At 36.6% G+C, this 21,253-nt stretch overlaps 1 protein-coding gene across 4 annotated transcripts in view; it reads right to left on the bottom strand.

Annotated features, from left to right (window-relative positions):
- Positions 1-21,253, bottom strand: part of PLEKHA7 (pleckstrin homology domain containing A7) — a 149,757-nt gene that overhangs the window by 37,020 nt on the left and 91,484 nt on the right. For 3 of the 4 annotated variants that reach the window (XM_062000197.1, XM_062000196.1, XM_062000199.1), the window contains 6 exons: positions 20,236-20,347; positions 15,521-15,625; positions 13,700-13,772; positions 12,381-12,481; positions 6,424-6,602; positions 2,894-3,376 (listed from right to left, as the gene is read on the bottom strand). In XM_062000197.1, the coding sequence (XP_061856181.1) occupies positions 2,894-3,376; positions 6,424-6,602; positions 12,381-12,481; positions 13,700-13,772; positions 15,521-15,625; positions 20,236-20,347 (1,053 nt within the window). The remainder of the gene's footprint in view (positions 1-2,893; positions 3,377-6,423; positions 6,603-12,380; positions 12,482-13,699; positions 13,773-15,520; positions 15,626-20,235; positions 20,348-21,253) is intronic. The other variant, XM_062000198.1, reaches the window with a different exon arrangement.

Here is a 21,253-nt window from a genome sequence, read left to right on the forward strand (position 1 = left end):
AGGAACAAAAACAGTCTGAAACTGAAGACCCTGCAAGGTGGAGAGAGAGAGAGAGAGCAAAAATCATGCCTTTCTTCTACAGAAGGCTCAATTTGCCTGAGAGGAACTAAAAACTGTTTGGATTAAAGCAATTACTTGAGTAGCTGGGAAGTGCCATGCAATACTTCAGCCTGCTAAAAGAAAGAGCAAAGTTGCATGTGCATAGCACAGAGGTAGTCATATTCAAAGACGAACTTTAGATGCAAGTAGCTACATACACGTTGGTTTCAATTTCTCAGCAAATGAAGCGGGGAGAAACCTCCACCTAAGATGATAAGCTATAAGCAAGTGGCTTTTCTACCACACAAGGTTTCAAACCTTTAAAAATAATTAATATTGTATAAAAATAGGCACTAAGACAACATACCAATTTTGTAACAGGAAAGGAACAATGTTCTGACTCAAATTAGTCTACAATGGACAATTGCTTTCTCAGGGATCAAGAGTAAAAATGAGCAAAAGCTGCTGTTCTTGAGAATCTCCCTCTCTTGAATGAGGTATAAAGCATTTGAAAAGGAAAGTAGCCACTGAAGAGTGAAAAAGGGTCTGATACCATATTATATGATTACTGGCCATGAAAATAATTCAGGTTCTGCAATGGGATGCAACTGGATAGAAGATATTGTAAAAAGATAAAACAAACGTCAAAAATGTTCAAAATAAACCAAATAGAACTATTGGAAACAATATGTCCATTCATGGGAATGCACAGAAGCTAATACAGACAAGTAATGTTTCTTCTTTAAGCAATTCAGGAAGGAATGGAAAGTTCTGCATAACAAGAAATGTTTAGCACTGTATTTGCAAGGAAGGAAATTCCTCAACATGACTGCATTTAGTTGGGAAATATTAAGCTTACATTTATCTTTTTTTTAAGTGCAAACAAACTAGAAATAGCAGATTCTCTACAGTTACGCATTCATTGTGTCTATCCACGTATTGAAATCGGATGAAAGACTAATAATTTCTTGACAGCTACCGCTTCATGGTCCTGAACTTTTATTACTTAAAACCAAAATCTCCTGAAAGCCTCCTTTCAAACTTCCTTCCGATTCTCTAGATCTGTCTCAAAGGCTGGCATAAACCTTACCAAAGCGGGTATTACCCCTTCCTGAGAACAGAGGAAGTTTAGATGACTACATTGTAGTGCAGCTAACAGTTCACTGTCCAAGACAGATGAATCTCCAAAGTGACAGCTAACATTTAGTCATTCACAAACAGTTCTGAATGCTTTATAAAAAGGGGAAGTAGGAGATCCATTTGAAAGATCTAAATATCTATATAAAAAGATGTGATCTCTGCAAATAATTACACAAACAACTGCTGTATTTTTGTGAAGAGCCTCTAGTTGAAAGAGTTCTTTCTTGTCAAAATCAACTTGCTGGCAAGCATTGCATCTTCATACATCTGATCCAGGAAACAAATAGTACTGTACTCTGTATTCAAAATTTATAAAGCCTTCTAAATCCTCAGAAGTATTCTATTTGTAACATTGCAGGTGTAATAACAGATATGGTAATTTGATTGACATTCCATTTTCATTTTAAGTATGAGTAGACCAATTAATGCTCTATCTTAAACTTCTACATCTTGAAATCAAGATGACATTTGACATCTACTGTGCCACTTTTATCCATCAGCTAAATGTACTGCAACAACCTCAGCAGACTGAAAGAAGGTGCCATTTAAAAAAAAAAAAAACTAAACTAAAAATCAATGCATTAATCAGTCTAGGAGAACACTCAATGAAATTGAAAAGTATGAGAGCTTCTTTAAGAGTAATTTCAAAGATAAGACAGTAGAAGAATGGACTCTGCAAACCTTAAATTTCTTACTGGATCCAAATGACAAATGTTAGCTTCAATAAGCATTCAAAAAGTGCCCCAAAAGTTTGCTAACTTCTAAAAAACCACATGCTAATGTTGCCTATTGATATACATTACAATTACATTTTAGCAAATTTATAAGGTACTAATTCAGTAAGTTACACATATTTGAAAAATCCTCACCAGCAACATAGAGCCCAACCGCCCCTGTGGCCACTTGACACAAGGTGACATTCCAAACAGACACATACATAACTTCATTTTTTCAACTGGTACCTAATCTAACTGCACACTTTGAAAATAAAGCACTTCGGAGATTCTCAATTCATAAAAAGCATCCTCATGTGCATTCCACCTTTTAGTACAATTTAGGTATTTTTCAGGGATTGAAAAGGGAAAAGAGAAACTTGGAGAACATGGGAAAATTCCAGGACCTCTTCATTAACTGAATGAATATACAGAGACCTTTCAATATGTGACGCACACAGTTAATGTGAGTGCAGTGACCTGATGTAGAGAAGGGAATGGATGTTTGGAACAGCTACAGAAGGGAGTTGTAAAAAGAGCCTTTTTCAAAAAAAACCATAAAAATCAGCATTTGTTACTTTTAGGTGGAAAACAAATGATAAACTATAATTTAGATTATGTAGGAATGTTGTTTAGGAGTAAGAGGTAATAGGACTGCACTTCACTTTCTGGCTCTAACTGTAGAAAATTTTAAGAAGGTTTAAGCATCCATAGTGATTAAAAACAGTAAAAAAAAAAAAAAAACCAAAACCCAGCACTCTAATTTCACTTTTTCTCTTTGCAATGTAGTAACAACATTAAAGGGATTTGATTAGGCAATCCCATATTGACTTTCCCATGAGAAAAACACCTGAAAAATACTACTCTGCACTGAAGAAGAAAGTTAAGTTTTGTTATATATCATTTTTGTATTTGCACTAAACATATTATTGATATATGTTTTTCTTTAACTTAAGAAATCAACATTCAGCATTCTATCTAAAGATGGGCCTATTACTAACCTTTTTGTATCGCCTTTTTGGACTTTTACCCAGTGTTCCACTTGAGCCATGTTACTTTTTCTTTGAATCTGTTTATCTGGATTAGTTCTTGGAACAAACCCTCTTTTATATGAGCTGGTACCATTCTGCTCCACTAGGCCAGCACTCAAACTTAATGAACTAGGAAGCGTTCCATTTTTCTCAGCTGGCTGAGGCTGAGCTACTTGGGACCTCGATGCGTTTAAGTCTGGAAATAATGAATCAGCTTCTGTTAACGCATGCTTAGCCTTTCCCTTCTTAGTTTCCAGAGTTCCTTTTCTGTGAACATAACGCTCCTCCTCCTCTTTTTCTCTTGTTATTTCTTCCCGCTTATCATATCCAAGCATTTCAGATGATTTTTGATAATTTTCTTTTACATCTGTAATCTCCGTCTTCACACGCTCATTACAGGCATCCACATGATTGACTTGGGGAACAGCTTGCTGATCCACTTTTTCAGTTTCTCTGAAAAGAAGACACACATCACTAATGAACACTGCTTAATTCTGAAAAGTTGATGCAGTCTTGTTACTATTTTAGATAGTATACCCACGAAACAGCTTCTCCAGGCTATGATAGAATTAACACGTTAAGATAGATATGCCTGGTAAAACTCTGTTGTTATCCCAGTTAGACAAAAGTTACCTTTAGAGTGCTATCAAGGTAGCAGAAGTCATTTACATGCACCTGTAAAAGTTACTGAAAATACTAATATTTCATGAAAGAAGTGTTCAGCTGGTGTAATAGTATTTACAAACAACTGTAAAAAAATCCCATTTGGGAAACACTGAAAGCCAAAAAACCAGAACCAAATTGCACACTACTCATTTCAAAGTCAAAAAAGTCTTTGACATCTTTGTAGATGTCTTAGGGACTAGATATTTCTGGCCAAGAGGACATGTACATTTGAGCCAGTATTGTCATTTTCCAGGGAATTTCTAGCGTGATGCAAAGCACAACAGTTTACATATTTACCTTATTATCTAAGTATTTCAAAATCCAATACTAGAAATCTTGATATTAAACTCACACACACTATAAAATGTCTAAGGATCTTAGAAGTTTTATGTTGCTTTTGTCACATAACATACTTTGTTTGCAATTTTCTTCATCTCCTTATAGTGATAAGCTTCTTGCCAACATTTTTTTATCTTATAATTCAATCAAGTATCATTAATCCTGGAGTAGCATCTCATCTTCTCTGGAACTAAGTTTATCTTCTTTAAAGCTTTATGGAAGACAAATTCTGAGTAAGTGCCATGTAACAACTGCTTGCACTTCAGTCTACTTAGTGTCCATAGTGGTTTTGCCTTGGCCAACAAAGATCTGCCAGAAGCTTCTCCTGTTGCCGATAGGGCTAATGACAATCAATTCTAAGATGTGCCTGCTGCTGACCCAGGCCTGGCCAATTAATGATGGAGGTAATGACTCTGTGAATAACGTATTCAAGAAGGGGAAGAAGTTCCTGTGCAGCAACAGGGAGTCAGAACGTGAAAACATCTCCACAGACATCAAGGGTCAGTGGACGAGGGAGAGGACGTGCTTAGGATCTGGAAGAAAGACTCCCCTGTGACCTGTGGTGCAGCTCACAGTGAGGCAGCTGTGCCCCTGCAATCCATGGAGGCCACCTGGAAGCACAGATCCACTCGCAGCCCATGGAGGCCCCCACATCGGAGTGGGTGGATGCCTGCAGGAAGCTGTGAGTCTGTGGGAATCCCATGTTGGAGCAAGTTCCTGGCAGGGCCTGGGAGCCTGATGGGAGAGAGGAGCTTATGCCAGAGCAGGCTTACTGTCAGGAGTTGTAATCCTGTGTGGGACTCAGGCTGGAGCAGTTGGTACCTGAAGGGCTGTTCCCGGTGGATGACCCACGTTGAGGCAGGGTGTGACAAGCTGGGAAGGACCCATGTTAGGGCAGTTCATGAAGAACTGTAGCCCATGGGAAGAACCCACGCTGGAGAAGTTCATGAGGGACTGTCTCCTGTGGGAGGGACCACACAGTGTTGCAATGGGAAGTGTGAGGAGGCCTCCTCCTGAGGAGAAGGAGCAGCAAAGTCCATCTGTAATGAACTGACCATAACGTCCATCCCCTCTGCTGCTGGAGGGGAAGGAAGGAAAGTTCTGGCAAGAAAGAGAGGTGGGAGGAGGTGTTTAAAGATTTGGTTTTATTTCTTATCTCCCTGTTGTGATAGCTCATTAATAAATCAAACCCTTTCCTCCCCAAGTTTAGTCTGTTTTACCCAGGAGGCTAATTGCTGAGCCATCTCCCTGTCCTTAACTCACAAACCTCCCATTACATTTCTCTCTCTCCTGTCAAGTTTAGGAGAGGAAGTAATATTATGACTTGGTGGGCACCTAGAACCCAGCCAGGGATAAACCACAGTCTCAAAATGAATAGTCTACTAGGAGGAAGGACATTAGATTAATACTCCTAATACACCAGACTATCCCAATTTTCTTTCAATTATTCCTATCTTTATAAAGAAGATAATTAAAAACAGGTAACAGGTTACACATGTTATTTGAAATTTAAATTAAATCCAGAAAATCTTACAACAAAAGCATAGAGGATGCAAAGCTCTGGAAGAGATGTTGATCCTTTGATTATATTTGATTTGCCCAAAGCAAGCAGCAGCACGAGATACTCTGAGAAAAATGCACTGTGACATTTTAATCCTCACAGCCTCAAGGGTTAAAAGCAGCAGGGTGTTCTCACGGTACAGAGTCTTCTTTCACAAGAGTTGTAGGGAAAGAATCACATTCCAAAGTCAAAACATCAAGAAGGCTACATATATTTTAAGGAAAGGGGAAAAACTGGAAGCACCTGAAGGCATATCTGAACTCATTTGCCTCTGGCACCAATTAAGAACAATGGGACAAAGGATATCCCATCTTCGTTTTGTAACAGCACTTTTTTTCCATACAGAGAAAAACAAAAAAACCCTTTCAGGTACTAAAAGCCATCAAAGTGGGTTAAAAAAATAAAGCACATAATACCTAAATATCCATAACTCTATGCACATATGAGTTACCCATCTTTAACATTCTTTTCCCTCTTAACAGCATTTTAATCCCAGGTCTAAACACTCATTTGAAACAATTTATTACTCTTCTGTCTTTTACTGTTTTCTCTTCAAATTAGCTGCTGCAAGTGTATGAAATTTGCTCAAATCTGTGACTTTTTAATTGACATTTCATAGGAATTTATATATATAGGCATTCATAGGAATTTATATATATACAGAAATTAATCCATGGTACTAAATGTGGGCACACAATTTGTGTAGATACAAGAAACAACAGGTTTTCTTAATTAACATTAGTTAACTGATTTGCAATACAATGTAAATTAATATTTATTTCATTAAAATGGGAATGAGTTTCATGTACAGTCTAAAAATGTGACTTTCAGAAATCATTACCAATGTAGTTTGTGTATGTGTGTGTATATATATAAAAAAAAAACATGTATTCAAAATGTTGTTAAAAGCTAATAGTTTCTGTATTTAACTTGCCTCCTCAGTGAAGAGCGTGTCTGCATAAGAGCAGCTTGATTCATAGCCCGGACCCAGCCATTCATATCCTCTTGTGTATCTGCACTGAAGTAATATGTCCGCATCCCTGAATGCTCTGCCTGAGAGCCAATAACAGAATTCTTATTATAAATATATGCCCTCATACCTGTGTGAACAGCCTGCAAGGAAAAAGAAAAGAAATAGAAGTCAAAAGAAAGTCAGACAGCCCTTTCATTTTTCCCCCCCCAGAAAATTTACTGTAACTTTTCCTGGTGTCTTTTAAAAATTTTTCAGATTATTTGACAGTTTCTTGAATTTTGGGTAAAGTTATTACTGCCACAATGGGCTATAGCGCAGCCAACTCAAAAGGCACCTATGTGACTTTTACTGCTATAAGTGGCAGCACTTCTGTTTTTCATAGTACAAAATCTCAGCTTTTCATTTTCTCTTAAGTGACACAATTTATTTGCCATAAATACCATACAAAACAAATTCAAGAAATCCTCACTGAGACATGCATAAGCAAGCCAATTTTCTCAGCTCATTTAATAAAGCCGTTTAGACAAAACATAGACAAAAATCTTACCATTCAAGCAAACTGCTTATTTAAGAACTGATTATAATGCATGTTAACATCTTTCAGTTAAAGCGTGCACTTGAACCTCTGTATTAGCTGCAAAATCACAAGACTTACTGATAGTTAGTAATACTGATAGAATAATCACAGCACATAAAATATTGACCTCTGCACACCAAAATACTCCATGAAATTCCACTGCAAACCAGAGGAATTTAGAAATTTATCTCTAAATACATTCAATAGTCAAATGTATTCAATATGGAATGTCTTTGTAACTCTAGGCTACTTGAATTTAATGAAATCTCATCCATATTTGTATAAGCAATAGTATAGGTATTACTAAGTCATATTGGTTCTGAAACACTTCACTCTGCAGAGTTACATTACACACATACTTCAGATTAGTAGGGAGAGATTAACTTCCTTACTTTCCAAAAAAAACTGAAGACAGTATACATGCTTGAAATCTCTTATAGTGATATTAAGAACAAAATAGTAATTTAAACTGCTGTTTATAAACCTGCCATCATGCACAAAAGCTAGAGGCATGAAACACTGCTGAGACAGGACTGGGTTTTTTTAAGGGAAAAAAAAATATTATCTTAACTTTTTCATTTGGCTACATCTGCTTTTAAAGGTTAAACATATTTCACAAATCTTCCCAAATGACTGGTCTTTTTATTTTGATTAAATCCTCCCCCCCTCATTATTACCAATTAAAAAACTCCACTTTACAATCGCAGATGTCTTCAGAAACACAGCAGTAGTTTTGACAAAACCCAGGCTATTTAATGCAGTACAGCTCTCCCTAAATGTTGTAATTTCAGTTCTTTACCCTGAATTTCCCAAATTACCATAATCTTAGAGATCTATATCAACAACTCCAAACAGCAAAATATTTGCTTGCTATTACAATGGTCAAAATAAATATGATTTAGAAGCATTTAATTCATTCCAATTTACGGTTTGCATCTAGAATGAGAACAAAAATTGGCAGCTCCAGATGTAAAGGGACACAGTGATTTTAACGCTAGGCCTTATGAATATAGGGTCCCTTCACAGGCTACATAGAGTCCCTTGAAGAAGATGCTAGAATTCAGAAGTGAAGTGACTCCTGTGGAAATGCAGGCGAAGTGTGTTCTGCTGCAGATGACACAGTACGGCCCTACCAGTCATTGGTTATATACTTGCTGAAAGAAAAAAACTCAGAACCTTGGGAAACTAACAGAGAAGACAGTGTACCACATCAATAAATGGATTTAACAGCTGTCTGTTTTAATTGACCTGTACATCCTGATCAACATAACCTATTTGCCTTTCAGGTTCTCTTTCAGTGGTGCACAGTGAATGTAGCTGAAGAGGCTGTAAGTGAAAATGGGATAAAAATGCACAGTATGTTACACCATTCCCCCTTGAGAGAAAGAAGCTATTACAGCCATAAATGTTCATAGCTTCAAAAGGGATAATGGAGATGGTGTGCTATTATCAACATATATGACATTCTGAAGTTTGTAATATATAACACTGGTTAAAGAAAAACTCCAATGTATCTTAGTTATCAGCAGCGTGTTTTATATGCAAGAAAGCCACTTTGTACCAACGTCATGTAGTTGTCATTGCTGGCAGACACAGAAGCTAGAGGTCTTTTTTTCTTTTCTTTAAAGCAACAGCTATTAGGAAGACTACAGCACACTTAAAAGCCTAAAACACAGCACATGCGCACATGTACACCTGACACACAACAGGGAAAAAATAATACTGGTACCTATTCATGCATTCAGGTGACTTAATGTAGACAGATTGAGAAGAAAAGCAGTCTCTCTCCCATAATGCACAGAAGGAGAAATGGACAGTAAAACCCAAGAGCATTTTGATAGGACAAGACAAGGACAAAAATTAAACAAGTCAAAATCATGAATTGATTCATGTTTCTAAAGAAAACACAAACGACTATACCAAAAGTAACTAATACCTAGAGCTGTTATGTTTGACTCAAATAATTTGAAATTAAAATACTACCCCGAGCATTCACTATAAATGCAACTGCATACTCCAATCTAATCTTTCACCCTCAAATAATACTGAGACTTCCAGAAGCTAGAACCTTTCCTTTTCCAAATTAAACATATACTTGCATACATCTTTGCATGGGTTTGTTTTCTTTACAGCAATGGTTGGTAGGCCTTCCAGGTTTCTCAATTTGTATTACTGTCAGATTCATACAAATTAGTAGACTTTCGGTATTCTCTCGTATGTTTTAACATAGAACAACTTAACAACCAACTAAAAATACTTGTCATGGTTGAGGAAATTAGGCCTCTAATGAGACTGCAATGACACAAACCTTCATAAATTGATACTATTCATGTTTAAATTGTTGTATTACTATAAAGTGCAGCCAATTCTCTATTACAGGGAGTATTTTCAGATATAATGTTCTGTGTATTTTCCACATTAAAATCTGTACATTGGATTTGTGTCCCCTCACACTTATATCAAGAAAAAATTACTGTATTAAAAAAATATGGCAATATAGATTAATTACATGTCTTTAAGATGTTGGCTACTGAATTAAATATGCAGTAAGGTTCTTGAGTTCTAAAAGGCTGTCACACAGCTTAGTGCTGGCTGCTTACAGCTAGTCACACAGCAGTTTCCTTGGGACAAATAAACAATGTGGAAAATTTATTAAGATAGATACTTAAAAGCAGAGTTCCTAAACAAAAACAACTTAACATACATATGGCCACACTTCAAAGTAGGTTTTTAATTGCTTTTGAACAGCCTGTGTGTGCTTCTGCAGGCCTATAATTGCTGAACAGCTAGAGACACACAAAAGCTTAAAGCTGCACCTCAAGAGACAATGAAAGGAAAAGAATTTTGGGAACCCATATGGTGTGCATTTTAGCAGTTAGGTTTTAACATATATCCAAGTGAGCATGTATTTTACAAACTTTCTTCTGAATCATTTGCAAAAAAGTATCCATGCATTTGCTAAGTAAATTTCCTTCCTTTAGTTTACAAACCAAAACATTGAATTTTTTCACAGTTTCACTGTTTCCTCAGCAGCAAAAACTGTTACTTAAAACAGCCATTTAAAATGGGAGCTAATGCCTCTGTTTTAACAGAGGATTTACAACATAAATGACAGGCCAAATGTAAAAGGTGACATAGCACATTCTCCCACTCATTCAAGACTTAAATGTGAAAAAAGTCTTATCTTTATTTTGGGCTTAATCTGCTTTGTGTTTTCTATTTCTGGATGCACTACACCATAAGACAGAATGTCCGTCTACGCTCTGGATATCGAGGTGTACCGAAGAGATTAGATAAAGGTAATGGCTGCTGAGTGATGGAATGCCAGTACAGCCATGTCCCTAACACTGTGTGCCCACAGCCGGACTCCGTGACCACTGAATGGTGTTGAACAGAGTTCCTGGGACAGGAATCTTACTAAGTCCTCCTACTGCCCTAGGAGTTGGTTCTAAATAAAACGAAACAGCAGCACCAAATCTGCAGTCAATCACTGAGCACCTAAAGCAGAGTTAAGATTGGTCCAGCAAACAATACATGAAATGTTTATGTTCTACATAAAGTTTCTTTTGCTATCAACTACTTCCATATCAACTTTTATGTTATGTAGAAAATGTTGAAAGTCTCAGGTTACTGGCCCATGCTGATTTACAGAAAAAGACTTGGATTAAAGACTTAGTAGAGCTAACTAAGGTATGATAACCTAAAAGGAACACACAAAGTCTACATTTGCATCTGAAAACATTTCACTGTGATCACACTATGGGTTCTGCTCTATAACAAAGGAGAGGCAGTGGTGACTTGATAACTTCCCTACATAGAACATATTGCTTGGAAAATATATGTGTGTATGTGCACATGGGGGCAGAGGGGGTCCATCACTGAGTGCATTAAACTGGTTAACAATCCTAATATACATTCTATTAACATTTTACAAACACTCTTTCAATAAAATAAAAAGCAGACTGAAAAAAAATTCTAGTCTAAAGCAACTAGATACCATCTCTCTATCTCCTTTGCCAGTCTACACTAATAGTTATTCAAGAGACACAGCAGCCTAGAAGTACATCAGGTACTCTTTCACTATGTGCTTCTTCCTAGGAAAAGGCTCTAGAAGAGAAGAGCTTTATGAATGACACTCATTAAATATTGGAGTGGAATGTTTTTCTTAAACAAAGGTTCCTTTGTAGCTTGTCTTGCTATGTCATGCTCAATGCATTTGAAAAAGTACAATAAACGTTTCCATAAAGTGCACTGGGTCTTCTTTTAAACACATTTCCCAAGTTAATATTTGTTTAATAAATTTCAAAGCATTATCCAATTGAAAATAGAACCAAAAGCAATAAAAGACAGTTTTTAATTTTAAAACACTCCAATAATAAAAATGCAAGACAAGGTCTAAGCTGAGCAGATATTCTTTGTAATTTCAGCACAGAAGAGACTTAAAGTTTCCTTCTAGATCTCCTACAGTATACCTGATCAAGATCTGATTGCTAAATTTGGCTCTTTCAAAGTACATAGCTCATTTGCTTGAAAGAAAAACAAATTCTACTCCAAGTATTGGTGGAATTTAAATCCCCAACATACACTGAAGTTTCTGAACTTTGCCTTAGTGCTGCAGCTCAGACAACCAGAGGTGGATTTTTCCACTGTCAAGAAGGAATGCATGTTTTGTTCTCATAGGTTTTTATAATGAAGAACTGCTAATTAAATTTTTTTCTGCTTAAAGAAAAAAAACAGAAAATCAACCTCAAAAACTCTATCAAGCTTTTTTCTTTAAAAAAGTCAATGTCACTTAAGACTGTTGCTCTCCCACCACCACCCCAACTCTTCAGAGGAAAAAAAAAAGTTACTCATTTCCCCCTGAAATGAGGAAATTCTACATCAAAAGTTACAGTGCTGTCAATTTCTAATTGTGAGAATTGAGTTGATTATTTGATTTAAAAAATCAAAAACCACAAACCCCCACCCAAACAGCCATCAGTCCACTATGAGATCAAATGCTCTACAAAGAAAAAAAGACAACTTTTTTTTCAATTTGTAAACAGTACTGGCACAACTCATCAATACTAATTTGTGATTTTACAAACATGTTCTTTACTCAAAGACATGTTACTAAGCTCTAAAGACACTTACACAGGAACTGACACATATGAATGTAATTTCATATGCAACAAAAAAGTGCTATGTCATGTTGGAACAGGCAGTCAATAAACCAGTCTACTTAAAAATACACAAATAAAATAGGAAAGCAGATGATGTTTCTGTTTGTTTACAGCAGCATTTTTTCTAATGCAAATAGACATTTTGAAATAAGATTGGCTAATAAGCTTTGTAACTGTACCTTAAAAGAAAATTTGCGGTTTATACGATCTTCAGGTCCAACTGGAGATATGACATAACTAGGCAATGGTATGCTGCCCAAGACAGATTCTTCTCTGCTGTCTGTTGAATAAAAAAAACCCAAAACAATTCAACACACTTCTTAGTGGGCTAACAATATATTTTCCTTGATAGACGTACAGACTACAGGCATTAAGTAGAAGGAAAAGTGGTTCAGGCTGGATGTAAGGAAAAGTTTTCCCCATGAAGACAGAAGAGCAGTGGAACAGGCTGACCAGGAGGGCCATGCTACCTCCATCCTTGTTGATTTTCAATGCCTGATTAGATTAAGCCTTGAGCAACCTGGGTTGATTTCTTTCCTGCCCCTGGTTTCACAGGTGGCTGGACTAGATACTTCCCAAACTGGACTAGAGACCATCTGACCTGAATATTCTTGTGTCTCAACATCAATAAAACGTGGGAAAAAATGTTTCATCTTTAGAGAAACAAGATTGATTTCTATTTTTTTGTTTAAAGAAAATCAGTTTGGTTTTTCATCAAGGTTTATTTTTTTTTTTTTTTGGGGGGGGGGGGTGATTTTTCAGATTCAGAAAGAAGAATACACTTTGCAAATAAAGCTTATTGTGACAAATGAACTCTGACAAGCCACATTGCATGGCAGACCTTCCATTTAGAATTCTGTGTCCAGGCTAATTGCTATAATTAGCAAACTTCCATTACTGTTGGCTCTAAAGTGATTAGCAGCAGAAATGAAACTCAGATTCCTGTTTCTAGGAGCTGCATATTCTGTAATGCTTTCTGAAAATTGTGACACACTACACAATATCCAAAACTCTGAAATAACCTTATGCAATAGCACTATTCCTAGTTCAGCCTAAGATTACATCAAGCTTTTATTCGTAGAAATACTCAGTTTCTACTCTTATATTGCCCTTGGACTAGAGCTGAATCAATGTTTTGATCTGGACATAGGGCATTCTCAAAAAATCAGCTGTCCAAGTGCAAGTAAGCAGGTAACACAACACAGACCAGCGACATGATAAATCTTAAACTGGTACTGCTGCCAAGTATTTAATAACATAAACTTTGGGATATATAAAGATAATCTATGTGCAAAAAGATCATACAGCACATCTTTGTTCTCTAACTCTGGCCTGAAAAATGCTGCACGTTAAAGACATCTAGATAAGTAATTGTTCCACTCTGCATCTTCTCAGAATACCTAACTGCATCTGAAGAGTTCAACTAGTTTACACTTGCCATGTGGTTTCAACAGGTGAACTGTTACAGACTAACTCAAAAGAGCTAGCATCTACTCACCTTTGTAGTAAAACAAACAATAATCAGCAAGCACAAACCATCGTCTTTTCCATAATCGCATTCCAGAGCTATCCTGAAATGGAAGAAATATAATACACTTTTCATTTAAGAAAAATAACAGCTTATCATACAATGCTGTACCAGTGGGTAATTCACCACAAGATTACTTAAATATGGTCATAATTGCAAAAATAAGTAGTTTATATTGTGCAAAATATTATGTACTAAGAAAGTTAAGAGGCAAAACATCCAGCTATAATAATTAGGGTATAATAACTGTTAATTTTCATTAAGTAATTAAACTCAAATCCCAAACAGAATTCAGAATAACCTTATACACAACCAATGCATATTTTAGCTAAACAGATTTATCTCCAATAAAGAAACAAAGTATCTAGATGGCACCAACTCCAACAAAGACTGCCTGCAGACCAAGATGAATATCACTGCACAGCTGTTAAGTACGGCCTCACATTTCAGACAATGATCTCTTACAATTCTGCAGTTGATCTACCATGTGTTACCCATGCCTAAAATGTAATTTAATCAAATATTCCTTAGGAAATAAAACAGGGTGCATCATGTTCAAATTTTAATGATGAATAATATAATATGCCTGTGGAGAGAAAAATATATTTCTGTATTTAAAAAAATCTTGTCAAAATGAGTAATATTTGTATTGAAATTAATTTTAGGAGTTTGTAAAATTGTCAGACTGTAACTTAAGCAAGTACAACTTATTCAGCTGAGACAGGCTCTTATGAGACCAGCAGCACAGAAAGGCCTTAAGTGTTTGCAAGTACAAGTAAGGGCACAAAAGAAAACAGTTAGAGGAACCTCGCATATACTATTTCCTTTCCTCTTTCTGCTGTCATATTAAGTATATAAGGAGTTTCTTTCCTTTCCTTTTTCATGCTAAAACACTGTCAACACATACAGTGTCTGAGATCTGATTCTGTCTTGAAGACTAACGGACTTGGGTAGTGGATGTCAATGGAGTTGATAGCAGAATACAGCTCTCCATGTAGGAGGAAGCAGATGGCTGTCAGCAATTTCACTTTCCTGTATATGTAGAATCATAACTGGAAGCCTTAGGTTTCAGCCTTCTCCTACTCATCTCTAAACCTAGCTGCTGGTCTCTAGTTATAAACTGATGGGACAGCCACTGCCGAATAAGAAACAGGAAAGTATTCTCATGTAACAAACAGCTTTATTTTTTGCACTCAAGGACATGCTTCTGTCAGCTTAAGAGTTTAAGCAGCAACTGTACAATTCTTTTTACTGAATGAAGTCCTATAATCCAGCTTTCGCTTGGACAGTGGTCTTGGTGACACCAATGTCGAGTGAATGGGTCCCTATTTCACTTCTTTTTCTCTATCCTGCTTCAGGAGAACAACAGGCATGTGGGTTGGAATTAAGATCAGTGTGTAAAGGCATAAGCAAGCAGATAGAATAAAGCCTTCACAGCCAACCTCAGGTTTATAATGCATTCTGAAGGAGACTAAGATCAGCGTAGCAGCAAGCCAGCAGGTTGTAAAACCGGGAAAACAACCAGATTTAGACAACAAAGTTATAGCCTCAACATTAACCACGATGGCGATGTCCATTTATCAGTTTCTACTTTGGAATCAAGCCTGTATTTAGAACTTGGTTTTCACGCTGAGCACAAGCCCCTCATTACAGAAGCTTGTGAGAGTAGCCAGCACTGCCCTACACCACCAACAGCTGAGCTTCTATTTTTTCACGTCCTTGGAAGGCACATATTTTTATCTGATGATTGTATTGAAGTATACGACCAAAATCAGATAATTACATGCATACCTGTTTGTGTAGCCAGCCTCTTACTATAACAGGAACATTGGGATTCCTCCTGATAGCTTGTTCTCTCTTTCCAAAGCTATGAACTTTGTTTCCAGCCTTCACAACCTGTAAAGAAGTATAATGTACCACTGTTTTTTAAATGGTAGTGAGACTCATTTCATGTTACAAATAACCTCACTGCAATAATTCATAGTTCATTACACAGAAACAAAGTATTTATAGTATGTTCAAGGATAAGTAAATAGACAATGATGTTTACACCATAGTAGAGTCAGTCTTCTGCTTTCATCAACATATCAGTGCCAACTCCCTGTTGAACATCAGTGGCACTGGTGACTCCAGTCAGAAATCCAGAACTGCTAAAGTTTTACTGTGCTTCGAAGTATTATTGAGCGCACTACAAGAGCTGTGTGCAACATCGTCCAAGTCTGTTACATGCACAGGACTTTAGGCACAAGAACCTTACTCTTGCCCTTTGTTGAGTGGGGAGGGCGTTTGGTTTTCATTCCTGTTTAAATTCAATCAACATTGATAGTTTAATAAAATGCTTGGACTTTGATCCTGCAAATAAAAGTAGAAGACAGAGTGACACTGCTAAGGAGGAGACTTCTTATACTGCTGTCTACAGTAGTAAGTGGAAATCACAAAGACTAGGAAATGGTTTGTGTTTTTATTGCAACCTCAGGCTTGACTCATATGAGCAAACTATTTCAAAAACAAAGAAGGAAAACTTATCAGTCTGAAAAAAAGACAACGAGAATCTACAGATTAATGACTCGCCTGTTTTTTTCCAATCTCAGCACAGTTTTCTACTGCAATTGCTTTGGGAACCTGAGGTACACAAACCACCCCTACAGCTGCTCCCAACTTCTCCAAGGGAAGACTTGTCCAGATTCACACTCTGTCTCCTTCCCATAATGTCCTTCCTTTGCTTGAATCTCTCCTCTCAGGTAGTTAGGGTACTGATGTCCTGTCAGCTGCAGACAAACAGCAGCTCTGGAAATCAGCACGTGTCATATGCAAAGGATCACTTCATAAAAATATCTCAGTGTACTGCTTCTGACAGTCAGAAAACTGGACTAGAAGTCAGCATATAAAATAATAAAATATTCTACCAATATATGAGAACTTTACATGGATTCTGTTAATTTTGAGGCCAGGCTTTAACATCCTGCACTAAATCTCACACATTTCAGCAGACATAAGCACACATCTTAATGCGACATTAAGATAACTGCAATAATCAGTAAGGAAAAATCAGATATCTACTTTTCCTTGGTGCCTTAGCATATAAAAGATCAATGTAGATTTAATATTTGTAAGGAGATATCAGACGGCAGATTTTACTAGGTAGTTTCCCTGAGGTCTGTTTACCAGGAAGCAGCTCTGTTGAGAAGTCAGGTGAACTGCATGTCACAGTCACTTGTTTATTAGGAGACAGTAAGAATGCCCCGTATGGGCTTTTCCCAGGGAGGAACACCTCACTCGACACCTGCTCAAGACTCATCATGGCCCAGGGCAGCACAGGAGACCACTTGAGCAGCCCAGCTGCCTAGAGCTAGCACAAACCTAACAAGCCAGGTTGTGAACTGCAATAGGTTTCTGAGCAGCTGGCAATCACCAATTCACAGTAAAAGACAAGATCTCCCAGCTCATTTCTCTGCCACACCTGTCCTAAGGCACTCAGCTCACAGGCTGCAAGACCCTGGCTCTGTGCAAACAAAATGTGTCAATTGTGACCAAAAAATGTCTCTGGGTACCCACTCACAAACCTACAAGCAGCAAGACTGACACTAAATGAAGGAAGAAACAAGATGTTAGGCATTTTGTGTTTGCTGTTGAAAATGTTTCAAAGATAACTTATGCAACTGTGTCCAACTATCACTTTAAACCAACAAAGATGTATGAGGATAGCTGAGCTCTGGATGATCATCAGGCTAAGCCATATATTTTTTTTGTTAAGAAAAATGAGAAGTAAGAGATTCAGTGAAGATTTTAAAAACCTGTAATATTACTAGGGTGATGAAAAACAGTAAGGCCTAACTGTTTAAGGCTCTGAAAGTAAATAAATAAATCAATCTATCCTTTTCATCTGAACAGAAATCAACTTATCAAATGTACAGAATCCAGTTTCCTAATTTTTTTTCTCATATTTATCCCAGGAAAGGTGTATGGACTGTGGAACAGTTGAAATTTGCTTTTTTTTTTCATCAGATCCCCTGTCAGTGACCAAGTACTTCGATTCTTTGACCTTATTTAATTAGCAAAAAAGGCTCATCACAAAGTAGAAAAGTCATCCTTAGGCCTGGTCAAAAGACTAAACAATTTCTATTACATACAGTATGCCCCTTTGCTTTTTATTCCCTCAATTCTATACACCTTAAACTTCAAAAGGAAGGGTAGACTATCTTGATCTAAACTCTTCAGACAACTTATCCAGCAACCCAACGGTGGGATCCCAAGAATCTATGTGCATTTCTGCAAAACTGCCCATCTCAGGTGTCTCACCAAAATGTCATTGTTTCATTGATGTGCATATAAATATATATGGCTTCATTTTCTAAATATATACCTCATCTTGGCTTTTTTTTTCTTCTTTCCAACACACCCCTCTTGCTATCCAGTGTACAACTGACATTGTTGGACAGAACATGTGAAATTCTTTCTGAACAATTACTTTTTATTCCATAATTTTTATTCAGTCACATTTCAGAACCGTACACTTCAACGAGCAAGGCAGAAGCCCTCATCTCTTTCATTTTGCATTGAGAATGACAAATCTGCTGTCAGTTTACCTTCGCCCCTCCATTCCAAATGTAGCAATTCTTAGCTGTCAACCTCCTGCAGAAGAATCAAGTGGAAAGTCCTGTACCTGTTCCTGCACTCGGTACTACTTCAATGCACACAGTTACATTGAAAAAACAATTTGAATTTGGCTAGGATTCCAATATTACACCAACACAGTTCTGCAGTGGTATTTGGAGAATAAAATTATGCAAGTATTTCCTAAAAGATAAGTATTATCTATGGGTAGCTAGAGGCCTTTGCCACAACAAAGAGAACGTGTCTTTGGGTTCATGACTGTGTCTCAAGCCTGCATCTGGAAAATCACTCTTTGAATTAATTATTATGGAATTCATGGAAGAAAATTATTAGAAATGGATTAAAGGATCTTAAAATCTACACTCAATGTGCCAAAAGTCAACCTCAAAATGGAGGACACAGGTTATTCACTCCACAGCCTTTGTTCTCAATGCTAGTTCACTTGATTTTGTGTTAGGCTGTGAAGGAACTCAACAGATCTGACTACAGAACAAGAGGAGTGATTTCAAGCCTGGAAACGGATGCAATGATGAAACAAATCATATATAAGAAAGATATTGGTTTTCTGTCTTAATTAAAACTCCAGTAAAGTATTTATCAAAGGCTTGCAGTAGGATGAATCTTATACAAACAAACTTGGAGAAGTGCAAACATATGACAAAGGGAAGCAGCAGAAGCAGACAAGAGATGAACACTTTGTGGCAGAAGCATGAGCTTGGGAAAGTTAAAGTCAGGTATGACACTGGAGAAATCCCTAGCTCAAAGCAGAGTATCAAGTCCTCATTTAGTTTCCTCGTTTTAAGAGTGAAAAAATGAGCCCTCTGACTCTAATGCTGGCTTTAAAAGATCAGAATATGTAAACACAAATGCCCATGTACTTTGATAAGTTCAACTGATAGAATATAAAAAAGAAACTTAGTAAGTTGCCTGAATTACTGGATAAGTTTACTGTTTTTAACCATAACTTCATCTAGCATTTTAAAGATAACTGTATTCTTGAGATTTGAGACCTGGCTATCTTTATGTTGGTCCAATAACCTATACACTTTGGATATAAAGAAATAGTCATCCAATATTCATCCAAGCATATAAAAATATTAGAAAAAGATTAAGTCATTCCAACTCAACAAAAATCTTTACAATCAATTTGAAAATTCTTTTCTTTAACTCTGTTAATTCCTCAACAAGCTTCACACTTTTGCCTTTAAAAAAAAAAAAAAAATCAAACAAACCACAAACCAAGAAAAGTTTGGAAACTGGAAAAGTTAAAAAATCCATCTTATTTGCTAATAAGTGTTTTTTGCTTCTTTTTATTTAGCCTTCTTCCATTCTCACGGTAATGTAAATTATTGTAAGGTCCAAGAAGCATTAAAATAATTAGTGACACTATTACTTTATTATATTTTGTGCAATAATAGACACAGGCTCTTTGTCAACAACAATTCAGAAACTCGATGTCTCCACTGTTTGTGATGGCAGACAAGGATCTAAGTTGTTACTAGGAGGAGGAATAGCAGTATGGTTTCATGGAAAAATACAAACTATGAATTACAGTTCTGCAGCACTTTTTGCCATACACGCGAGAGTATCAAAAGCCTTGCTGGAATACTGGCATTATATCCACTTACTTCCATTCTTAAGAAGCCTCTCAAACTTTACAAGTCACAATAATATATTTTTAAATATCATCAACGCTATCATGAGGATATACAGTGTTCCTATGCTGTAAAAATGTTGTTCCTTGGGCAGAAGGTAATACTATTTCTTTGATCTATGTATTAGACTTCTAGACTAAACCCACGACCCCATTAAAAATTGCATTAAAAGAGTATTCCATTTAAAGCCTTTGAAATTCCAATCATTAAGCTGAAACAATAGCCTTTTTCCTTTACCTTAGAGCCAGGTTTTGTATCAACGGCAGATGTAGTTACTGCAGTGGAGGTTTCACTGACCATGCTTGAAGGTCTTTGGTTTATTTGTTGCTTGGACATAGATGAATTCTGTCTAGAAAACAAACAAAACCAGATTGTTTCAAACAGCTTTGCCTTCTTCTACTTAAGACTCACAGTGAGCAAATGAATTACAGGCTAGTCAAACATTTCCCATACATCTGCAACTTTTTTTGCATCACCTGTACTATTTTTATTTTAGATATTTCTCAAGCAGATGCTGACAGTGACATATGATGATTGGTATTTGTCTATGTACTGTGAGGAAGAAACCTGCCAAATTATCTGCAAATCCAACAGAGAATCAAGATACAACAAAGAGCATCCACAGAAGATGCGGCTAATGCAGAAAAGCTAAACTGTGCCCAACTTAGAGGCTTGGCTGCAAACATGCGAAAGAGCCAGTACTGGGCAGGGAAGGCTAGGAGACAGCACTTTGCAATAACAGGTTACGTATTTAAAATCAAATTTAGACTACCCTACTCTTAGTTTTTTCATTAACTTAATGTTAGATTTTTGAATCTGCCAAAAATATGATTCATACCACAATATAAATTATTAAAATATATTTTAAGTGAAATGGTGCCATTCATGTCAGATATTGTTAGAAATTACTTATGAGTCATAGTAAGATTGAAGAAATTTTGATAACTAGCTCAGATGCAGATGCCCCTTTAAAGCATAGGTGAGATCAATCCTACGATAAGAACTTGTTCAACAAGTAAGAATTCAGCACAGCTGCCCAGATGAAGAAATGAGAGAATAAACAAAAGTGCAAAATCTTGTGCAATCCCATGTGCAGGTTGTGAAGAGAAGTCTTAGCAACTGAGCTCAACAGCATCTTGTGAATTAAACCCATAGGTGGTATTTTCAAAAACCATTACCAATATAGTTTAGCAAGTTGTATTTTGGGAATAAGTAGCAATGCAGTGACATCAGAAAAACAAACCAAAGTTGTTAA

This window comes from Colius striatus, chromosome 7 (assembly GCF_028858725.1).
Source record: "Colius striatus isolate bColStr4 chromosome 7, bColStr4.1.hap1, whole genome shotgun sequence".
NCBI lineage: Eukaryota > Metazoa > Chordata > Aves > Coliiformes > Coliidae > Colius > Colius striatus.